The sequence below is a fragment of the Onychostoma macrolepis genome, chromosome 05 (genome assembly GCF_012432095.1).
Source record: "Onychostoma macrolepis isolate SWU-2019 chromosome 05, ASM1243209v1, whole genome shotgun sequence".
NCBI classification, from domain to species: Eukaryota; Metazoa; Chordata; class Actinopteri; order Cypriniformes; family Cyprinidae; genus Onychostoma; species Onychostoma macrolepis.
Window position 1 is genome coordinate 18,173,928 of NC_081159.1, and position 22,531 is coordinate 18,196,458.

General features: G+C 33.2%; 2 protein-coding genes across 2 annotated transcripts; both read right to left on the minus strand.

Annotated features, from left to right (window-relative positions):
• Positions 1-2,065: 2,065 nt before the first annotated feature.
• Positions 2,066-15,414, minus strand: LOC131540367 (uncharacterized). The gene is made up of 14 exons (XM_058775090.1): positions 14,787-15,414; positions 13,357-13,539; positions 12,959-13,084; positions 12,816-12,872; positions 12,136-12,282; positions 11,570-11,707; positions 8,903-9,025; positions 8,655-8,834; positions 8,050-8,109; positions 4,277-4,459; positions 3,882-4,001; positions 3,738-3,794; positions 2,925-3,071; positions 2,066-2,597 (listed from the first exon to the last, which is right to left on the minus strand). The coding sequence occupies exons 2-14, from the start codon at positions 13,519-13,521 to the stop codon at positions 2,445-2,447; spliced, it is 1,656 nt and encodes a 551-aa protein (XP_058631073.1). The 5' UTR covers positions 13,522-13,539; positions 14,787-15,414; the 3' UTR covers positions 2,066-2,444.
• Positions 15,415-17,354: 1,940 nt separating this feature from the next.
• On the minus strand, positions 17,355-19,857 carry LOC131540072 (membrane-spanning 4-domains subfamily A member 4A-like). The gene is made up of 5 exons (XM_058774502.1): positions 19,690-19,857; positions 19,438-19,557; positions 19,294-19,350; positions 18,528-18,644; positions 17,355-17,952 (listed from the first exon to the last, which is right to left on the minus strand). Exons 1-5 carry the CDS (start codon positions 19,855-19,857, stop codon positions 17,821-17,823), a joined length of 594 nt encoding a protein of 197 aa, XP_058630485.1. The 3' UTR covers positions 17,355-17,820.
• Positions 19,858-22,531: the final 2,674 nt, after the last annotated feature.

The following is a 22,531-nucleotide window of genomic DNA, read 5'->3' on the forward strand; positions in this document are numbered from 1 at the left end:
GACTTTGCAAGGTTATTGTATAACATTCAAATACCAATTCACGATTCTCAAAATTGGTTTTTAATTTTACTTTCTCATTTGGCTGGTTAGTATGGGCAGTTAGTCCCAAATGTCGTTAAAAATAATCTGGTTATCAACACAGAATATCACTTTATTTCACAGATTAGTTCTGAACATTGGACTACACCCTAACAGAAGAAAAATACTGCATTGTGTTTGTTTGTTTTTTGTGTGCATACATGTTTTGCTATACTTGTGATACTATGGTACTTGGGTTTCATTTAACCAATGGTAAACGGTATATATCAGTACGTAAAGAGTAAATTAAATGCTACTTACAATTAATATGACTTCTACTTTAGCAATTTCAAGAAGAAAAACACCTGAAAACAGACAGTGGCTACATAGTTTTGTTACTGTTCCACTTCACATTGTCCAATGAAATTTAAGCTTGTCTGACTGATAGATATAAGTTGAAATAAACAGGTTTTAAGCCATTCTTTGAACAGAACAGGATGTGGAACAGGACTGTAAATAAAGTGCTATACGTAACGTCAACATGAAGTTAACATACAGTACGTATAGTAGTTCTCAACTCAAGCCCTTGAGGTCTATGATCCTGTATAGTTTAGCTCCAAACATGACCAACTCACCTTTGCCTTTCATTTTTTAAATATCCCAAAGAGCTTGCTCATTTGTGTTTGATCAGGGTTATAAACAAACTTTGCAGGTCAATTTTCCAGTAATTATAAAATATTCACAAAGTCCTTCTGAAGCTTTAAAGTTAGAGAACTGCTCAACATTAAAAACTAGAATATGATGGTCTAGTAAGTGCATACGGCTATGTCATAAATGTTTCTGCCCTAGCAGTCACAACATGCTTTATTTTAAAAAGCTTTACATTAACTGACTTTCTATTAATGCAGCACATGAAATGACAACCATCAATGGTCTCATGTTTTACATTATGCACAGTTTAGCATTATGTCATTCATTTACAGCAAAACATGAGAAAACATGTTTTGTTTTTCCTTTTAAGGTTGTCTTTCCTATTAAGAAGCACTCAATAATTGACTTATAGTTCCTAAATCTTTTACAAAAACAGGGCCGTCCTTTGGGCAGTGCAACTGGTGTGGTCGCGGACTCCCTCCCCCACCACCCAGAACACGATCACGAATGGACCGAGGGGGCCCTGCTCCCTACCTTGCATTGGGCCCCGCGTCAGCTAAGGATGGCCCTGTTCATACAGTATAATATTTTAATAGGAGCAAATTAATTATGTGTTATGTAGTATGACTACATTTCAACAATACAAGATTAAGGATAAGTTTACTGAAAAATGAACAGTTTAGGCCGGTGACTCTCAACCACGTACTTGGAGGGAATATTATATATTGAAATAAATATTGGTTGTTGAGATAAGACTGACTAAATCATTTACCCAATCAGTGCCAGATTGACCATTGTTGAGTTTGAGTTTGCTGGTGGCTTTGCAGGCAAATGCTGAGCTAAAGATAGAGATGATGAACTGCAGAACACCAGCAATATTCCAAGGCTCCCCTTGAAAAAAAAAATTCAACATGCCCGTACATAATGTTTTCACTGGTCAACTTAATTTTATTTTGTAAATATATACAAATTTTGATGGCTGCTCACTCCTCACTGTGACTCAGTATCCCTGGAAAGTAATAGACACGATATGTTAGTAAACAAGAGATTCAGACTCCTTATCAGTTTTAATTTTGTTATTACCGGGTGGTGGGGGATGGTTGGGGTAATGGGCGCTTGACTGATTGCACAGACACTATTGGAAGAGAGCTAAACTGAATGATGGCATCATTGAATCATCAATGAATTGACTTTAACTGAAAAAATTACTCTTTGTTGTTGTCCTATTGCATTATTGACAAACTGTTTTCCTGTTTGACACTGTAAAGCTGCTTTGACACAATCTGTATTGTATGAAGTTTTATATAAATAAAGGTGACTTGACGACTAGTAAGCTCCACACACCATAATAACTGATTTTATAGGCTATATGTGAGGAATAACCATTGTCACACTCTTCACCAGTCTAGTTGAATGAAAAAGGCTGTAGTTTACAATAAAGTATGCTGTTGTTTTTAATTAGGAGTAAATAAGTTATGTTATATGTAGCATCATTACATTTCAACAATACAAGTTTAAAGATAGTTAGTTGTAAATTGAACTACACTATTGAAGACTATTGTTATATAGTAGTCGACTATTTTATTATTATTATTATTATATTATGAAGTAGATTAAATATAGTTTACAGTGGACCATGGTCACTTTATAATTCCTTTTCATTCTGCTAGCTTTTTGATTGTGGTTGTGGCTTGTTTAATGTAAATTAAAATACATGCTTGGATAAATCTTACTGCCATTAATTATATAATTATAGTAATTGCGTCATTACACCACTAAAAATCATTTACCTGGTTTAGTGCCACACTGACCACTGTAGAGTCGTTGTTGCAGGTGGCTTTGCAGGCAAATCCTGAGATAAAGATGGAGATGATAAACTGAAGGATGGAGAACACCAGCAATACTCCAGTGACCCCCATTTTATAGCTCTAAAAAAAAAACAGTTGGTAACATATGGCTTTCAAACTCTTGGAACATATCTAGTGCACAAGTCACATGGACAACTTTTTCACCTTTATGATACTTTAGCTGTGCTTTTATGTCATTTTGAAGCATGAAATTTCCAGTCCATAGTCATTATAATTGTATGGAAAAGAATGACCAGCATGATCTCTAATAGTAAAATTAGTAAACGATGACACAACTGTCATTTTGGATTGAACTATTCATTTAACCAAATAAAACAGCAATTAAAAACTAAAAACAAATTTAAACAGATCATATTAATATAGTACTGCAAATTGTACATTTAGTACCTTAAATTTTGAACAAATGCCAGAGTCAGTAGGATCGTAGCACCGTGGATAGGGCGATGAAATGATATGTATCTCTATGGACATCAGAGTAATGGCGATCGCTGCAGTTATGGCACTGATCACATTCATTCCAAGAGAGGCTTTCACCTACAGGAAGAAAGGTTGATGCTTAAAAGGTGACATATAGTTATAATATTGGTTTACACATGTAAAATGGCTTGAACAGTTTTTAACTATGCAAACTGAAAATGAGTCGGATGTTCTTTTAGTCCACATCCTTTTAGTGGTAAAAGGTTCTCGTGTTTCAGACTTCTGTGAGTTTATCATGGAAAGTTTTGTGGTTGCATTTTATTCTGTTTACGCAAATGTATTAGGGTGGCTAAAATCTCTCAAAAAAGATTTTTTGTTTGTTTTTTATAACTCATCACAAAATATTTGTTGATCAAATTATTTATTTTTTCTTGAATACTGGAGCATCTTTTAAATACAAGTTATAGAAAAAGCTGTTGTTCTTGTTATAGCTTTAATTCAAAATTATGAAAATATTAAGGCAGCAAAAGGTATATATTGAAAAATTGTGTTGATTTTGCTGCTATTTGGTTTTTAAGAGTTTGAGAATAAAATCACAATAAAGTCCTTTTACACAAAGAACAGATTATAAAGGCTTGCTTCGTGCTTTTAGTGGTGTAACTACACATCAAATGCACATTATTTTAAAGAAATAATGTGAATAATAGTGTATGATTACATTCTAAACAATGTAACAAAAGAAGAATTATCACCCACAGATTTCAGCATATTGTATGTACATACCACACACAGATGAAGATTATTCTCCGCTGCAACAGACAGAGAGCCAGCACTGATGTACTGAGAATGACACATGAGACATGTTAAAGTTCATTCTGAAAATTAAAATAAGAAGTTAGATAGCAAAGCCGTGAAAAAGAAACTTACAATAAGGGATCCCCAGCAGGTGATGCCACTAATTATAAAAATTGGTGTCTCAAAGGTATAGATACTGGTGTGTACAATACCAAATAAGAAAATCACCACTCCAATCATTATCTGGACAGTCTAGACAGGGCAGATATGGGTTAAATGTTTATTTATTATTTATTTATCTTTTTCCATAATGGCATATCATTAATGTTTGAAAACACACACACACTCACAAAGGAAAGCTACAATAATGTTTTATGCACTATAGTCTGAAAGCAATCAGACTGACACACATCTATTCACTTCAGGACATATGACAACACAGTTTTATTTTCTGTTCATTTTATCACAGAAGACAATATGACACTAAAATATTCCCAAAATCATATATAATTATAATTTGTCATTACCCCTAGTGCCTTTGGTTGTGCTTTGAAAAATCCTTTAAGGGCAGTATTGTGATAAGCTCCTCTGGCCTGCTGTTCATCACAAATAACAGTACCTTGTGTCACCTGTGGATTTACTTGGATGATAACTGTAGCTTTGTCAGTGGACATGACCTTGCTGCTTTCCATTCTTGGCAAAGTTTTCACCTGCAATCGGAACGTTCACCAAAAATTAAAATTCTGTCATTGTTTACTCTCTCTCAAGTTGTTCCAAATCTGTATGATTTTCTTTCATCTATTAACCACAAAAGAAGGATTATTTGAAGAATGTTGGTAACCAAACCTTTGACAGTAGCTACTGAAATAAAAATAAAAAAATAAAATAAACGTATGAAACTCAATGGCTACCAGCTACAGTTTTGTTACCAACATTCTTCAAAAATCTTCTTTTTTGTTCCACAGAAGAAATACATTTATACACCTTACAACATGAAGGTGAGTAATGATTAAATAATTTTCATTTTTGGGTAAATTATCCCTTTAATCGTTAAGCATTAAACTCCACAAATCATTTAAGGTTGCTTTTGTCTGCTTTTCATGAACAGTATATCTGCATTTATATTTACAGCATTGTCTTGAAACTGTGATACAAGAAAATTACAAAGGATTTTATTAGATTACACTGTCATAAAAAGTAAAGTAGAAAAAAGGCACAGCTAAAAATGTTATCACCGTAATGTATACTCATGTAATACCTTGATTAAACACTTAAGATAAAAGTATAGAGAAGTTTTGACAAGGATCCAGAAAAAAATCACAAACCTTAGTCACAAAACAACTTAAATGAGCAACAAATCACACTAAAACAATTGCTGGTGTGAAAGATAACAAAAAGTCAAAAGATGATGGTTATTTGAAATTGATGCATATCAAAGTGTGTAAAGATATGCTTTAATTAAAATAATAATAGATGTTACCTGAGCAATTGATAAATTAAATATATTTCACCTTAAATGAAATGAGTCGAGTTGATGTGGATGTCTGATCGTTCATCTAGCGTATCTTTGTGTGTGTGGACTGTGAAGAACTGCTAAGGAGGAGCTTGTGTCATATGATCTTGCATCATACTTTTAAGGATTATGTTGATGCCCTTCCTCATAATATTCAAAGGGCTTTACATATAGATAAAACTACAAGGTAGTATAAATTATGGCCATTTGAGAACAACAAAATATCTACCATTACATGTTCAAACATACCCAATAATCCTAGTTGGGCACTCATTTATCAGTAAATGATGGAGTAAGGTCTTAAATTAATTCTTAATCAAATCCAGAAATTTGAATTAAATTATCAAAACTCAACAAATAGAAATATCACCTGAGCAATGACTGTCACATTAATTAAAGGGACACCTGGGACCAGCTCTAGGCATCTAGCTAAGCCCACCCAAATGTCTGACTTACCCAATCAAAATTAAATTTTTGCTGCAACACTTGTAAAGTGTTACCTCTCTCCCTCTCTATGAGAATAGGTTACATGACAAAACAATGGGCCTTGCCTAATGCAAAAGTAAACATTTTCAATATATAAATAACAAAATATTCATAAATATTCTTGCCTGTAACACTAGAGCTGATACAATAATAATAATAATAACAATAATAATAAATCAGGAGAAATCATTTGAGATATAAATTCCCAGCTTTTGGACTGTGATCTCCTTACTTTGACTCAGTGCTCCTTGGAAGTAACAGACAAGATATATTAGTACACAGTAGACTCAGGCTCTATCAGTTTTAATTTTAATAAAAAACATACACCATACAGTTTATTTTTATAGGCTTCTGTCTTTGATCAATTATAAAGAGAAAAACAATAAATCATGTTGTGATTGGCTTATACAGTAGTTCCTATATCTATATATTTCATACAGTATGAGGGGCACTAAGGTTAAAGTTAAGTCAAGTCACTATTATTTGTATAGCGCTTTTAACAATGTTAACAAATTGTGTCAAAGCAGCTTTACATCAGCTTAATATAAAGCTGGATGGCTTTATATCCGCCCTCTCTTGAAACCAACACGGAAGTGACTAAAACTGCAATTCATCGACTGGCTGCTAGAGGCTGGCTCCAAAAGGGAGTCAGTCCCATAGACTCTCCATGTTAAAATGCCCAACTTTACAGCAGAAAAGTACCAGGTTAGGTACCGTGTTACAGCCTGGTACAAAAAAAAGATTTTAGTCTATATAGGTAATTTTGCCCTTCATGACAACTGTGAGGGGGTGAATTTTTTTTTATAACTCATCCGTTTAAATAATATCAAGCCTTAAAGTTCTGCATAATTAAGCGCGTGGCCACTTGAGTGACAGGTGGATTGCCGCTGCTGTCACCACTGTCCTGCTTGGCGGGCGTGGTTTAAGCAACCAGCTCCACCCACATCCCGCCTTTTTGCCCATTTTCGATTATCCGGGAGTGACGCGCTGTCAAGATGGCGACGGCCGTCTCCGCCCACTTTGAGCTTCAAAAATGCTCTTTAGACACCTACGGGTGCCGTCACGGACATTACATCCAATTTTTTTTTTACAGTCTATAAACTCATTAACCCTTTCACACGTGAGTTTAAAATATTCTAGCTGAGCCAGCGTGAGTTTGTTTAGGCGACCATTATTTTAGAATGTATAGCCTTATTGTTTCCATGGCGACGCGTCAGGCTTGTCATGTGACACACCGCAGCCACAATAGCGCTGTATGACACATGGATGGCTTTTATTTCGTTTTTCCTTTTTTGATTATTAATATTCACAAACATACTCACTATATTATGAAATATCTGATATTCCGATTCTGAAATATGTGCAAGTAAATGTATTTGGTAGTTTAAATACTTTTATAATGACCCTGTTAGTTGATACCGGGTGATGGACGCCACCATGTTTGTTCGCGCTGAATCTGAGCTGTGGGTAAATTCATCATCTCCTCCTGAAACACGTTAAAGAGTCTCCGGTTAAACTGGGAGAAGAGCAGAGTAAACTTTAAAGTTATCTACACAATCTGTATATGATATCAATAAAACATGTAGTCAGATTATATTTGTAAGGATCATTATTGCTGCTTCCATAGACATCAGCGTGTATTTTACAAACTATAAATGTATGGTTTTGCTAGTACTTATGTGTATTTAAATGTCTGAAACCTAAAATAAGCATTATATGGTTGAAAACACTGAATATTTGTGATAATATGACAAGCGCTCGTGCGTCTGATCTGGCTCCGCTCCAGAAAGCAGATTTGAATTCAGCAGTTGATGAGGTGACTCACTGAACTTTCTAAATTGCATTAAATTGCGAGAAAAAAGTCGAGATAAAATGTTAGAATTAACTCATTAAATTACGAGAAAAAACTCGTTATATTTCGAGAAAAAAGTCGAGAATAAACACACTCGTGTCATGTTCATTTCATCTCGTTGGATAACATTATGCGCGTTTGCAGTGGGGTGGGTTGGAGAGTAATGCACTGGGGAGACACGATCGACTGGGTTCATTGTATGATGCTCTTTTGTGCCTGCGCGCATATTATGATGTCCACGGCTAATATTGATGGTTTGTAGTGTGCACACTATCCAATGTGGCACTGATTAAGGGCTTTGTCTCGAAATCTTTTTTTTTTTTTTTTTTTTATGGCCTCTGATGAAGCATTGAATAAAAGATTTTTTGAGGAGGTGTAAACCCGGCATATAACCGTGTGCGGATCTTATTTTCTGCTGGCTCTGCGTTTTGTTTTTTGGATCTACGCACCGGACTAACTTGGTGATTTGATATTGGACATCTGGCGCTGCTCCTCTTCTGTGACAATATTATTTTGTGAAATAATATTCCGTATTTTTTATCAAATAGATACAGCCATGATGAGCATAAGAAACTTATTTAAAAAACTTTACTGATCCCAAACTTTTGAACGGCAGTGCATTATACTGTAAAAAAAAAATGTTTTCTCAGGTAACCTAAAATGTACATAATTTAGTTACATCAAATATAAATAGCACATTAAAGTTATGTTACTTTTTTTTTTTTTTGAAAAGTTGGCCGCTAAAGACTTGACACTTCACAGATTTTTATATTCAGCACCCCTTAAAGAACTAAAAAAAAGGACAGATAATCCATTTGTAAAAAATACTATACAGTAATCTGGTACGAAGCCCATAAATATCTTGGAGACCTCCCAGTGCTTTCCTGCTTTTCTCCTATGGGGAAATGATCATTTCAGCCCAGTCATCATCAAGAGAATGAATTCTTGACAGGGCATGTGCCTTTACAATGTTGTAGCCTGGACGATAGGAGATTTGGAAATGAAATTGAGTACAAAAAAAGTGCCCAGTGGTCCCCTACTGCTGAGAGAGCACCGTGGTGGAGGCATCCATTTCAACAGTGAAGGGCTTGTCAGGATGACAATGGACTAAGTGTGGTGCTGTGCTAAAGGCCTGCTTCAGCTTCTCAAAGGCCTCTATGGCTGCAGGAGACCAGGACAGAAACAGTCCTTTCCAAGGAGCAGAGAGGTTAGTGGACTGGTGATGGAACTGAAACTGAAGATGAAGTGGCCAAAGAAGTTAGCAAATCCCAGGAATCAGTTCTTTACAGAAAGTTATTTCACTATGGTGGGAGTTGAGCAGTTGCGGATGGTATCCACCTTCCTCTCGTCCATGAAGGTGCCATGTTGACTGATGTTGTAGCTGAGAAACTGGATTTTGAACTGATAAAACTGATATTTCTCTTCCTTGAGGTACAGGTGGAACTCCGCAACGTGGTGGCAAAATATTAATTGTGAATATTAGTAACATGAAATCCCCTCAAAATACCAAAGATTAAGAAAAACATTATTTAAATGAAATACAGTAGCCTACGTTCATTTCATAAAAATATAATTTTATGCAACTAGGTCTCCAGTCTGTTTTGACCACAAACAATATGACAGTGACTCCTAAATGAAAAATAATGTGCGCTACGACTAATTTGACTGTCGTTTAAACTGAAGTTTTGTATCCGACTAGTCTGAAAGCTAGAAACCTCAAAAAAATGGCAACAGAAAAAAAACACTGCATGTATAACAGCCTACACTTGACATACTTAATCTTTGCATCACACTGTCAAATCCTTCAATGAAATCTGCTAAAAATAGGTCACGATTATGCCGTATGCTTGCCTCACGTTATCATCATTTAATTTTAGGCGGTCGTTAAACAGAAAATAAGGAAAAGCATACACTCAACATAAACCAGTGCATAGCTTATTTATTCAGATCAGCTGGAGCAATGCAGAAATGGAAAATCAATCAATAGACTGACAGAATTCTTCATTTTCATATAGCCAACATATTAAAACAAGTCAAAAACAATAGGAAAGTTTATCAAGGAATAGCATTAAAATGGCTTTTAAAAATGTACTTCATGTTGGCTATATTGTCTAAAAACAAAACAATGCTCGTTTTACTTACTCAGACCATGCACATTTGTTCAGTGAATTTAACATGTTAAAGCGGACTAGAGGTGATTCTGCACTTGAAAAAAACCCCGCGCTCGGCACCCTGATAGCACACGTACATCTAGGAGACGTCTATTTGATGTCTGCATTTACATCTGCAAGACGTATTTTTTAGAGTGTTTGCTCATCTGCAATACGTTTATTGGACATCTCCTTTTAGATGTCAAATAGACGTCTATTAGATGTCTTTAAGATGTTTATGATTCAGAATGTATGTAAAACTGACATCTGAAAGACATCTGTCAGACGTTTGTAGACAGCAGATGCTTTCCAGATCAAGAGATCTTTAACAGACATCTTGCAGACGTACGTGTGCTATCTGGGTAATAATCTAATATATATTGTTGTGATTGATAGTGGCTGGACTTTCTAAGAACTTAGTAAGAAAGAATAATCAAATATAGAAAGTTCAAAATTAATTTCTGGAATTTTTATTTCTAGAAAATATTCACATCTTCCTTTAAATGTACTGTATGTAAAGTATTGTAAATTTAATTTACATAATTTACAGGATGTATATATTTTAAAATAACTATTTGGCCATGATAAGTTACATACATCTTCAAATAATATATCATCACGTTGAATGTTTAACTTTTTGTATTTTGGCCCATGCAGTTCACTCTCACGTAACGTTTAGCTGTAAAAAGAGCCTGCTGAAGTTGAAATGTACATCTTCATGACTAGACAGACACAGGTGAGTTTCTCTTTACTACTCGTCAGGTTTCTCTAACGAGTCACTCAATCGGAGGTAACATTAATCCTGTCAGATCGTCCATCCATGAGCATAGGGTCGGCCAATCTGACTTTGTCCGTTAAAGTTAACTTATTTAAATAACAATAATGGTCCTGCACAGTGAGTGACCTTACATATGCAGGTAAAATCGGATTTTCTCCAGCCATTGTTAAAAAAACAAGGTAAACAAACTTCATAGCTAGCGTTAGTGAAGCGGTCAGTGGAATCCAGCTAAGCCACGCCCACAGAAAAACGTCACATTGTTTACTAACAGAAAAAGGGTCTATAGGAGTTCCATTTTTATGACTGGATTCTATGATCCAGTCCGCGTTTTCCGCATCGCGGAAATCAGGGCCGTATGTCTCATATTTCATAGTCAGAGCAATTTGGGAAAGAAATCAATAAAATCTGTTGTTTTTTTTAATTAGGAGTAAATAAGTTATGTTATATGTAGCATAACGACATTTCAACAATACAAGTTTAAAGAAGTTAATTGTAAATTGAACTAGACTATTGAAGATTATTATTATATAATAGTAGACTATTATTATATTATTATTTTTATATTATGTAGTAGATTAAATACAGTTTACAGTGGACCATTGTCACATGTGTATTCCTGTTTAGTTCCATTTTGACCTTTAGTTCCTGTTTTCAGTAGTTTATTAGTTAAACATTGTTCGTTCAGTTTCACCTGTGTTTAATTATCATGTGTATATTAGTTCCTGTCTGTTCCTTAGTCTTGGTTCCGGTATTGTACGTCAAACCCCCTTGCTACGTGTGTGTTTCCTGCTTGTTCCTGTTTGACTTTATTTGGAGTAATAAAGACAGTTGAATGTGAATCTCCTTCGTCTCCAACACAGCAGAGCGTGACAACCATATTATGGTCACTTTATAATTCCTTTTCATTCTGCTAGCTTTACCATTGTGGTTGTGGCTTGTTTAATGTAAATTAAAATACATGCTTGGATAAATCTTACTATCTTACTATCATTAATTATATAATTATAGTAATTACATCATTAACAACTAAAAATCATTTACTTGGTTTAGTGCCACATTGACCACTGTAGAGTCGTTGTTGCAGGTGGCTTTGCAGGCAAATCCTGAGATAACGATGGAGATGATAAACTGAAGGATGGAGAACACCAGCAATACTCCAGTGATCCCCATATCATAGCTCTAAAAAAAGGAAATAAAGAAATTGTCCATACGAAAACAACATGCCCATATGAAAACAGTTTAAATTTCTGAATTTCTCAGTATTTTTACATTACAATAAGGAGGCATCATATGGCTTTCAAACTCTTGGAACATATCTAGTGCACAAGTCACATGGACCAATTTATTTATTTCATTTTTTTCATTTTTATGATACTTTAGCTGTGCTTTTATGTCATTTTGAAGCATGAAATTTCCAGTCCATAGTCATTATAATTGTATGGAAAAGAATGACCAGCATGATCTCTATTAGTAAAATTAGTAAATGACGACACAACTGTCATTTTGGATTGAACTATTCATTTAACCAAATAAAACAGCAATTAAAAACTAAAAACAAATTGAAACAAAACATATTAATATAGTATTGCAAATTGTACATTTAGTACCTTAAATTTTGAACAAATGTCAGAGTCAGTAGGATCGTAGCACCGTGGATAGGGCGATGAAATGATATGTATCTCTATGGACATCAGAGTAATGGCGATCGCTGCAGTTATGGCACTGATCACATTCATTCCAAGAGAGGCTTTCACCTACAGGAAGAAAGGTTGATGCTTAAAAGGTGACATATAGTTATAATATTGGTTTACACATGTAAAATGGCTTGAACAGTTTTTAACTATGCAAACTGAAAATGAGTCGGATGTTCTTTTAGTCCACATCCTTTTAGTGGTAAAAGGTTCTCGTGTTTCAGACTTCTGTGAGTTTATCATGGAAAGTTTTGTGGTTGCATTTTATTCTGTTTACGGAAATGTATTAGGGTGGCTAAAATCTCCTAAAATCATAAAGAAAATTATGTTGCTTTTGTTGCTATTTGGTGTTTAAGAGTTTGAAAATAAAATCACAATGTCCTTTTACCTCGTAGCCCCATTGTACCCGACGACATGTAGTCTTTACTCAAAGAACTGATGATAAAAACTTGTTTCATGCTTTTAGTGGTGTAACTACACATCAACTGCATATCATTTAAAAAAGTAATGTGAATAATAGTGTATGATTACATTATAAACAATGTGACAGAAGAAGAGTTCTCACCCACTGATTCCAGCACATTATATGTACATACCACACACGGATGAAGTTTATTCTGCGCCGCAACAGACAGAGAGCCAGCACTGATGTACTGAGAAAAAACACAGGACATGTTAAAGTTCATTCTGGGAATTAGAATAAGAAACTAGAAGGCAAAGTCTAGAAAATGAAACTTACAATAAGGGATCCCCAGTAGGTGATGCCACAAATGATAAAAATAGTTGGGCTCATGCGATTGTAGGGATGGGTGGTGAGTACAATACCAAATAGGAAAACCATCACTCCAATCATTATCTGGACAGTCTAGACAGGGCAGATATGGGTCAAATGTTTGTTTGTTTGTTTATTTATTTATTTATCCACAATGGCATCATTAATGTTTGAAAACACATACACACAAAGGAAAGCTACAATAATGTTTTATGCACTATAGTCTGAAAGCAATCAGACTGACACACATCTATTCACTTCAGGACATATGACAACACAGTTTTATTTTCTGTTCATTTTATCACAGAAGACAATATGACACTAAAATATTCCCAAAATCATATATAATTATAATTTGTCATTACCCCTAGTGCCTTTGGTTGTGCTTTGAAAAATCCTTTAAGGGCAGTATTGTGATAAGCTCCTCTGGCCTGCTGTTCATCACAAATAACAGTACCTTGTGTCACCTGTGGATTTACTTGGATGATAACTGTAGCTTTGTCAGTGGACATGACCTTGCTGCTTTCCATTCTTGGCAAAGTTTTCACCTGCAATTAAAGGGAAAGTTCACAAAAATAAAAATTTTCTGTCATTGTTTACTCACCATCAAGTTGTTCAAAATCTGTATGAGTTTCTTTTATCTGTTAACCACAAAATAATTATTTGAAGAATGTTGGTAACCAAGCCTTTGATGGTAGCTACTGTAAAAAATAAATTAAATTAAATAAAGAAATAAATATTATATATATATATATATATATATATATATATATATATATATATATATATATATATACATATACATATACATATATACATTATATATCATGAAAGTCAATGGCTACCAGCTACTGGGTAACACTTTATTTTAAGGTGTCCTTGTTACATGTTACATGTACTTACTATTATAATAGCAGTAAATTATGCATAATTACATGCAAGTAACCCCAAGCCAAAGCCTAATCCTAACCTTAGTAAGTACATGTAGTTAATTAATATTACTCAGTACTTAAATGTGTAATTGCACTGTAACAAGGACACCTTAAAATAAAGTGTAACCCTGTTTTCTTACCAACATTATTGAAAAATTGTTGTGTTCCGCAGAAGAAAGAAATTTATAAAAAGTAAAGCTAGAAAGAATGAACAGCTAAAATGTTATCACTGTAATGTATACTCATATAACACCTTGATTAAACACTTAAGATAAAAATATAGAGTAGTTTTGACAAAGATCCAAAAAAAAAAGAAAGAAAGAAAAAAAGAAAATCACAAAACTTCACTTACATTTAATTTTATTAGTATAGTATATCGGTAACACTTTACAATAAGGTTCATTAGTTAACAACATTAGCAAACATGAACTAAAAATGAACAATACTTCTACAGCATTTATTAATCTTAGTTAATGTTAATTTCAGCATTTACTAATGCATTATTAAAATCACAAGTTGTGTTTGTTAACATTAGTTAATGCACTGTGAACTAACATGAATAAACAATGAACAACTGTATTTCCATTAACTAACATTAACAAAGATGAATAAATAGTGTAATAAATGCATTGTTCATTGTTTGATCATGTTAGTTAAAACATTAACTAATGTTAACAAATGACACCTTATTGTAAAGTGTTACCAGTATATCAATAAATGAGCAAAAAATTACACTAAAACAATTGCTGGTGTGAAAGTTCACAAAAAGACGATGGTTATTTTTAATTGATGTGTATCAATGTGTGCATATAAATACAGGCTTCATAATGAAATTATGTTAAATGATAAATAGAATATTTTACCTGAAATGAAATGAGTTGATGTGGATGTCTGATCACTCTTCTGGTGTATCTTTGTGTGTGTGGACTGTGAAGAACCGCTAAGGTGGAGCTTGTGTCATATGAGCTCACTTTATACTTTGAAGGATTATGTTGATGTCCTTCCTCTTAAAAATCAAAGGGATTTACATACAGATTAAAACTACAAAGTAGCATAAATTATGACCATCTGAGAACAAAAAAAAAAAATAATAATAATAATAAAATCTCTGATTAAAGAAGCACCAGCAGACATGTTCCAACACACACAATAATCCTGTAGTTGGGCACTCATTTATCAGTAAAGGTCTTAAATTAATTCTTAATTAATTCCAGAAGGAACCAACTTTGAATTAAATCATCAAAACTCAACAAACTGAAATATCACCTGAGCAATGACTGTCACATGAATTAAAGGGACACTGGACCCCGGGACCAGATCTAGGCATCTAGGCTCTAGCCTGCATTACAATAATCCATTTTTTTGCAGTACCCAATCTAAAGTGGAAACTATTAATAAATTGTAAATGTTTACAAACATTTACTGATCATTAGTACCTTTATGAGCAGCCATTTCGATGGCAAAAACTGTCCGAAATGACCGGAATTTACCCTATCTTCACATCTTGGCAAATCATTTATTAATCATTTGTTCATGTTTTTGCAGTATCCAATCTAAAGTTGAGACTATTCATCCTTTGTAAATGTTTATAAACATTTTTACAATTTACAATTTTCTTAGCATCTTTATTGCCACTGGACTTTTAGCTACTGTAACAACGTTTGTGTAAAGGATTGTTAGTTAAGTTTAGCTAAATGCTTGTTAAAGACACTACACACATTGTAATTTGGGTGCAAAACATGTTTTTATTGCCTCAACACTTACATTAGTATACTATTGTGAATCATTAAACATAATATTCCTTGAATCATACATCTGACTTTTTCAAGAAAATACTTAAATTATCATTTATCAAAACAATGCAATATAAACAGACTGAATTGTGTTCCCTTACAGTAATTAAATTGACCCCTGTACACTGCTGACCCCTTACCCAACCCTTAAACCTGCCCATACCAAACCTGTTCCTAACCTTATACCCGTATCACACCTCAACAGCAGCAAGTGTTTTCAAGATGTGCATGATCATATGAATTAGAAGTTTAATGACATTTTTAAGCATTTTAATTTACATGAAATGTTAATTATTAGGTAATGTATAATACATTTATTAGTAAACATTAACAAGCGTATTATTTCACATTTCTAGATGTGAATATATATTAACAAATGATTTATTAAGCATTACATAATGTTTGTTAATGATTTATTAATGAAAGTTATTATAAAGTGTTACCAAAATGGCTCACTATTTGGCAGGTATTGTGCAAAGTCAAGCTTTTTATTCATGCAGTTGTATCTGCTTATCAATTATTTATAATGCATTTGTAAATGAGTTATTAGTCATTTATAAACACCTTTATAAACCCTTTAAAGGGGATCTAAATATAAAGTGTTATATTTTACCTCCACTCCCTCCCCTCTATCACTATCATAGCACCAAAGTTTAAAAATAAAAATATATATATATAAATATCTATATCTGATTATCTATTATTCTGATGAGTTAGAACAACTCATGAAAACATGAAATGAAAATACATGGCAAAACGATGGGCCTTGCCTGGTGCAAAAGTAAACATTTTAAATATATATATATATATATAACAAAATATTCAAAAATTAAAAAAAATAATAAATAAATAAAATCAGGAGCAATAATTTGAGATATTAATTCCCAGATTTTGGACTGTAGGATCTTCTCACTGTGAGTCCCTTGGAAGTAACAAACATATTAGATATATTAGTACACAAGAGACTTAGTCTATCAGTCTATCAGTTTTAACTAAAATGTGCTTTTAACATACTTTTTCTGTAAAAAAAATAAATAAATAAAAAATAAATAAAAGGTACCATCTTTCATATACTTTTAAATATACTCATCATACATAGATCAACATATAATGAATACATACAAAATGTATTGCCCACGTATTTTTATAGGTTAAATAATTCATTTTAAATGTATTGCAATTACTGTATGTTAACATTCCCTTTATATGATATATGACACATTTAAATAGCTACATGTTTATGGTGTCTTTAAATAGAACAATCATGTAAACTATTACCATGTCATTTAGTAGCACTTGTTTTCCACATTAAAAATATAGCACTTCAAGTAGCCTACTTTATGCTAAAAGTATACTTACTGTTAAACTGTGAAGTTCACACATCTAAAGACATATGAATGAATAATCCAATCACAAGTTATTAGTGCATTTATAGTAGCCTAAGCACAGTAACCTAAAGGGTTTTACTACATTTCTTCTGTATTTTTCATGAAAATCCAAATAGAACTTAGTGATAGTATATATAAAAATTCACTAAAATTGTATGTAAAGCAGTCGTAGCACACTTTTAACCAATGCAATTATAAAACACTTTTGGTACTTTATCTGACTACACTTAAAATCAATTTAAGTGTTAATGCAAGTGTTATTAGTGTATTTATATTAAATGTACTTAAGTAGCACAGTTAGGAAAATGTATTTATAACTATTACATTACTAATATATTTTAAATATAATCAATTTAATTTAAACTTAGGATAACTATATAAAAGTGTATTAACATTGAACTTATTTTTAAATCATTCAAAGCACACTTTTAAGAAATACACTAATAAAAGTCCTCTGTATATTTATGTGGTATTTGAACTTTATTTCAATGTACTAAAAATCAGTTTAAATATCAGTGGTTTTTGCTACTATTAGTGGAAGTTACTACTGAAGTAGAAATATACTTTTAATGAGTGTATTTATAGTGTATAACATTTACAGTTTTATTTAACACAAAAAATAAGAATGTACTACAAATGTACTTGCTTGTATTTAAGTAGTTTTTAGAGCATTCAAGTACACTTTATTTTTACCAGGGAAAAATCATTTACCTAGTTTAGTCCACATTGACCACTGTAGAGTTTTTGTTGCAGGCGGCTTTGCAGGCAAATGCTGAGATACAGATGGAGATGATGAACTGAGGAATGGTGAATGCCAGCAATATTCCAATGACCCGCATAGTAAAATACTACAAAAATTGAATAAAAAGTATATTGAAGCAGGAATCATTTTTGAGCTAATTATGAGAGACGAGAGTATCTCAACAATCAGAATATACTGATATGCACGTTTTTATTTACTTAAAAATCTGCTTCTGAGCCTTTTCCTGCAATGGGATCAGATCTTGAAATTGAGAAATAGGATAAGTCAGATTCATAGACAAAGCTGAATGATTTTGAGAACTGAAAATATTAATAATAATAATTTTCAGTGAATAATGACTTAAATCTCAGCCTGTTTCTCACACAATGCTATCTTATGGCCTGGAATATAGTGCACAGATCATATGGGCTGCTTTTGTGTTAACTTCAAATGTCTTGCCCCCAGTCAATGTGATTGTATGTTACAGAGCGACCACTACAGTCTTCAGAATGTGTAGAATTTGTGTTCTACTGATGCAGGTTTGAAGTCATACACGAGTGAGTAAATAATGACAGAATTTTCAACTGTGCCTTTAAGTAAATAACAGCTATTAAAAAACTAAAAACAAATTAATGCACATTAAACATGAATACAAAATATTGATCGTTGTGAATATAATACCTCAACATATAAACTTGGATGATCCATTGATATTATAGCTAATTGTATGCCCATCAGAAGAATGGCCATCCCTGCAGTTATGGCACTGAACACATTCATTCCAAGAGAAGCTTTCACCTGCAGGAACAGAATGTACTACTTTCAGACCACTAGGAGTATTTTTTAATACTCAAAGAACAGGCTTTGGATCAGGATCATTGAAAAGGCTTGAAACTTGCAATTAATTTGAAGTAGATAAGACCCACTTAAAAAGTCATGGGGGTTGGGTTGTATAACATCTTTTCTTATTTACTTCTACTGGACCAACAAAGTGGATGTTATTATAATAATTCTGAAGTAAATTTGAAAAGACTCCTATTGCATTTAAAGACTCTAATCTACATAGTGATATGTTGGAGATTTAAAAACAGCTCATTTGGAGTAGACAAATACTGGGAAAACATATCAAAGTTAGATATACATTGGGCAAAACACTGGGTTACAGATGATAAAGCAAAAAACTCTTCCCAATCCCAAGCCTTTCGTTTAGTTGAGGCAAATTTAGTTGCAATCTTGATCACTGGTCCAGTTTTTTGGTGCTTTACAAGCTACAGTGAGACAACCAATCTTTGCTAATAGATGATATCTGAACTTCTACATTTATGACAGCCTGAGGTGATTTAAAATGCACAGTTACAACTAATACTAGTGGGAAAATGCATTAAAAACAATGTGCTATAATGTGTCAGTCGGGGTTCAGCCGAATCAGTCGGGGTTATGTACATACCACACATGGATGATGTTTATTCTGCGCAGCAACAGACAAAGAGCCAGCACTGATGTACTGAGAAAAACAAACAAAGGACATTTATAGGTCATTCTGGAAATTAAAATGAGAATCAATAAAGCAAAACCATTAAGTAAAACTTACAATAAGAGACCCCCAGTAGTTTATGCCACTATAGTCAAGAATCGCAGAATAATTGTAGACACTGGAGGTAAGTACAATACCAAGTATGAAGACCATCGTTCCAATCATTATCTGGACAGTCTAGAGGGCACACATAGGTCAGGTATTTTATTCATGATGGCATAAAATGTGTGTTTGGATACAGTGATCTAGAAGAAATGAAATAGAACATTCCCAAAACCATATTTTGAAAGTCATCATTAAATGCATTACCCCCAGTGCCTTTGGTTGTGCTTTGAAAAATCCTTTAAGAGCCGTATTGTGATTTTTTCCTCCGGCCTCGTGTCCATCAACAAAAATAACAGTGTCTTGTATCACCTGTGGATTTACTTCGATGACAACTGTAGGTTTGTCAGTTGAGATGACCTTGCTGCTTTCCATTCTTAGAAAAGTTTTGGATTTCTGTAATAAGCATGTTTATATTGTGCAAGTTCAATAAGAAATGTGAGCAAAGTACTTTGCATTCAGGAGAAATGATGACTAGTTAAAGAGGACAAAAATATCTCTGTTAATCAGACACTGCAGAAATAAATAAATGCATGCATACATAGACAAAATAACAACCAAGTGAAGTACTAAATTCTGTTTCATATCTTTGTAATAAACTGGCAACCAACAAAAACAGAGATGGTAATGAGAAAACCCCACGATGAATCAAAGCTCATCACACAAGCTGAGGTAAATACTAACAAATAGTAGGTGCACAACACCATCATGGTAACACAGATCTTTACACAATTACAAAATGTGCTAAACATTAATTTAACAACATGAGATGTAACATAAAACTAAGAAGAAACAGTCATTTCAATGTAAAAACACCAAATGTGAAGCGTCACAGGCAGTTCTGGGAATGTCAATTTATGGTCTTTCACTGTAAATTATAAAATGACTTGTCATTTTCACTCCCATGAATTGAACACTATTTTGCTATAAAATTACATTAATTATCCTATTAGATTTATTACAGTTCATTGTATAGCGTTAGGGAATTTACCCTTAACAAAATAATATTTTCTTTTACCATAGCATTTTTTTAGTCTTTTACTGTTCCAAATGCAATATTTTTTTAGAGTTGCTAACAGCTTTTTGACAAAGATACCTTTGTCCAGCCTAATGTTCTAACAAATCAAAAAACATTTAAACTGAGTTTTTAGCACCACGCAATAAATGAGCAACAACTTACACTAAAAAAGATATTTTGTCAAAAAAAATAAAAATAAATGGCTGTATCAAAAATTGTATATACAGTAAACACACAATATAAAAAAAGAACATTGATGTCAATTTATAAAATATCTTACCTGAAATGAGATGTCTGATGTTGATGTCTGGTAACTCTTTTTGTATATTTGTGTGTGTTGACTCTGTAAAGAACAGTTAAGGAGGGGCTTGCTTTAAGTAGAAATTTTCTGTTAATGGCCACCTTCGTCTTAAAACAAAGCTAAATAAAATAGAATGCATTATTAAGATATATGCATATGCATTTTAAACAAGCCAGTAATAATAATAATAATGTCTGGTTTGTTTTCTAAAACTAGTAAGAATTATCAGAACTCTTCTAAGAGTACTATGATATGTGTTTAAAATATATACAGTAAATTATTTATAAATTAAATGCATTTAAATAATTATTTAATTGGTTCAAAGGTTGGTCCTATACAATATATAACATTCTTTGCTCTGTTACTGTTTAGATTTTTGGCACAAAGAGTTACTTAGTCCACAGTAGACTCACAGCAGACTTTTCATTCTATCAACAACAGCCACAGGCCATATAAAGAATATTTAATACACCATATTACAGCAAAAAGGAAAAAAGCTCTAAGAAAATGTTATAAATCTAACATTCCTGCAGCTCAAACAATAGAACATGGCACTATCCGTGTTAATGTCATGGGTTCAGTTCCCTGGGAATTAAGGGACTGATTATATGTATATATTTTACAACTCTGTCAACTGCTCTGGTGTCACACCAATCACGTTGAAGGTGGTTTACCATGGAACATTTGTGGTTGCCTTATTTAATTTCCTTTTGCTAGCTGTGCATTTACTGCCTTGTGTAACGTAAGCTATTTAACCATAAAGCCTTAACTTGAGCAGACTTTTTAACTTCTTAAATGTTTCTTTCCTGTTTTTAGCATTGACCAGCTGGAATCAACTGTAAGACATTTTAGAATTAGCAAAAGAACATGTGAGAAACATACACATTATGACATATTTTAAGATATACTTTAAAGGTATTATTTTTAAAGGCAATAGTTTGTTTACTTAAACACTGCTCAGAAACATTGAGAACGGATGCAGAATAAGATGAACTGATCTACAAACCACAAACACTTACAAATTACATGTTTTCTTGTCATGCACAGGGACAGCTTCTTGTTCATTAAACATAATTCTGGTTTTAATGGACATTAAACACTGAATTCTGATTCCTGATCTCAAACATGCCTAGTCTCCAAGTGAACAATATAAATGTACTGACACCAAGATCAACTGTAAACCGTACAATTAAACTTTTCAACGTAAACTTTTTTAATTGTTACAAAAAAAGATACAAGTCAACGATTAAGTAATTTGATGCGCTTTTCATTTAAAAATTAAATTACATCAATAAGGGGGTCTCACGGACCCAGATAAACCCCGCCCTCAGGAACATGTAAGGAAGGGGGCGAGGCCATGCTGTGCTGCTTTAGAGAAGAGGAAGAGAAAACTAGGGGTGCACGTAAAAATCTATTCATATATGAATCGCGATTCTGTCTTCTAACGATTCTAATGGATTCACAAGTTTCAAAATTAATGTTCTAAAACAGCCTTCTTAATACTGTTCCTCGCGTCATCCTGCTCTGCATCTCTCTCTCTCTCTCTCATTCAGATCGTCAGATCAGCTCCAACAAACTGTTCCAATTATATAAATTTTTTCACACAGCAATGAGAAGCGTTATACATGGACGCGCGTGCGGTTGCTGTGCTGTATTAAAGCTTTAATAACAGCTTATCTAAAAGTATGAGACAACAAACAAACAAACATACCATTAAGAGCCGTGCCTGC

What these genes read in the sequence shown, in the direction of transcription:
- LOC131540367 (XM_058775090.1), bottom strand. Translation starts at nt 13,521, where the DNA reads ATGGAAAGCAGCAAGGTCATGTCCACTGACAAAGCTACAGTTATCATC. An exon ending in CACAACCAAAGGCACTAGGG is followed by an intron (nt 13,085 to 13,356) that starts GTAATGACAAAT and finishes TGCCCTGTCTAG; the next exon opens with ACTGTCCAGATAATGATTGG. An exon ending in CCTGCTGGGGATCCCTTATT is followed by an intron (nt 3,795 to 3,881) that starts GTAAGTTTCTTT and finishes TGTCATTCTCAG; the next exon opens with TACATCAGTGCTGGCTCTCT.
- LOC131540072 (XM_058774502.1), bottom strand. Translation starts at nt 19,857, where the DNA reads ATGGAAAGCAGCAAGGTCATCTCAACTGACAAACCTACAGTTGTCATC. An exon ending in CACAACCAAAGGCACTGGGG is followed by an intron (nt 19,558 to 19,689) that starts GTAATGCATTTA and finishes TGTGCCCTCTAG; the next exon opens with ACTGTCCAGATAATGATTGG. An exon ending in ATAAACATCATCCATGTGTG is followed by an intron (nt 18,645 to 19,293) that starts GTATGTACATAA and finishes CTGTTCCTGCAG; the next exon opens with GTGAAAGCTTCTCTTGGAAT.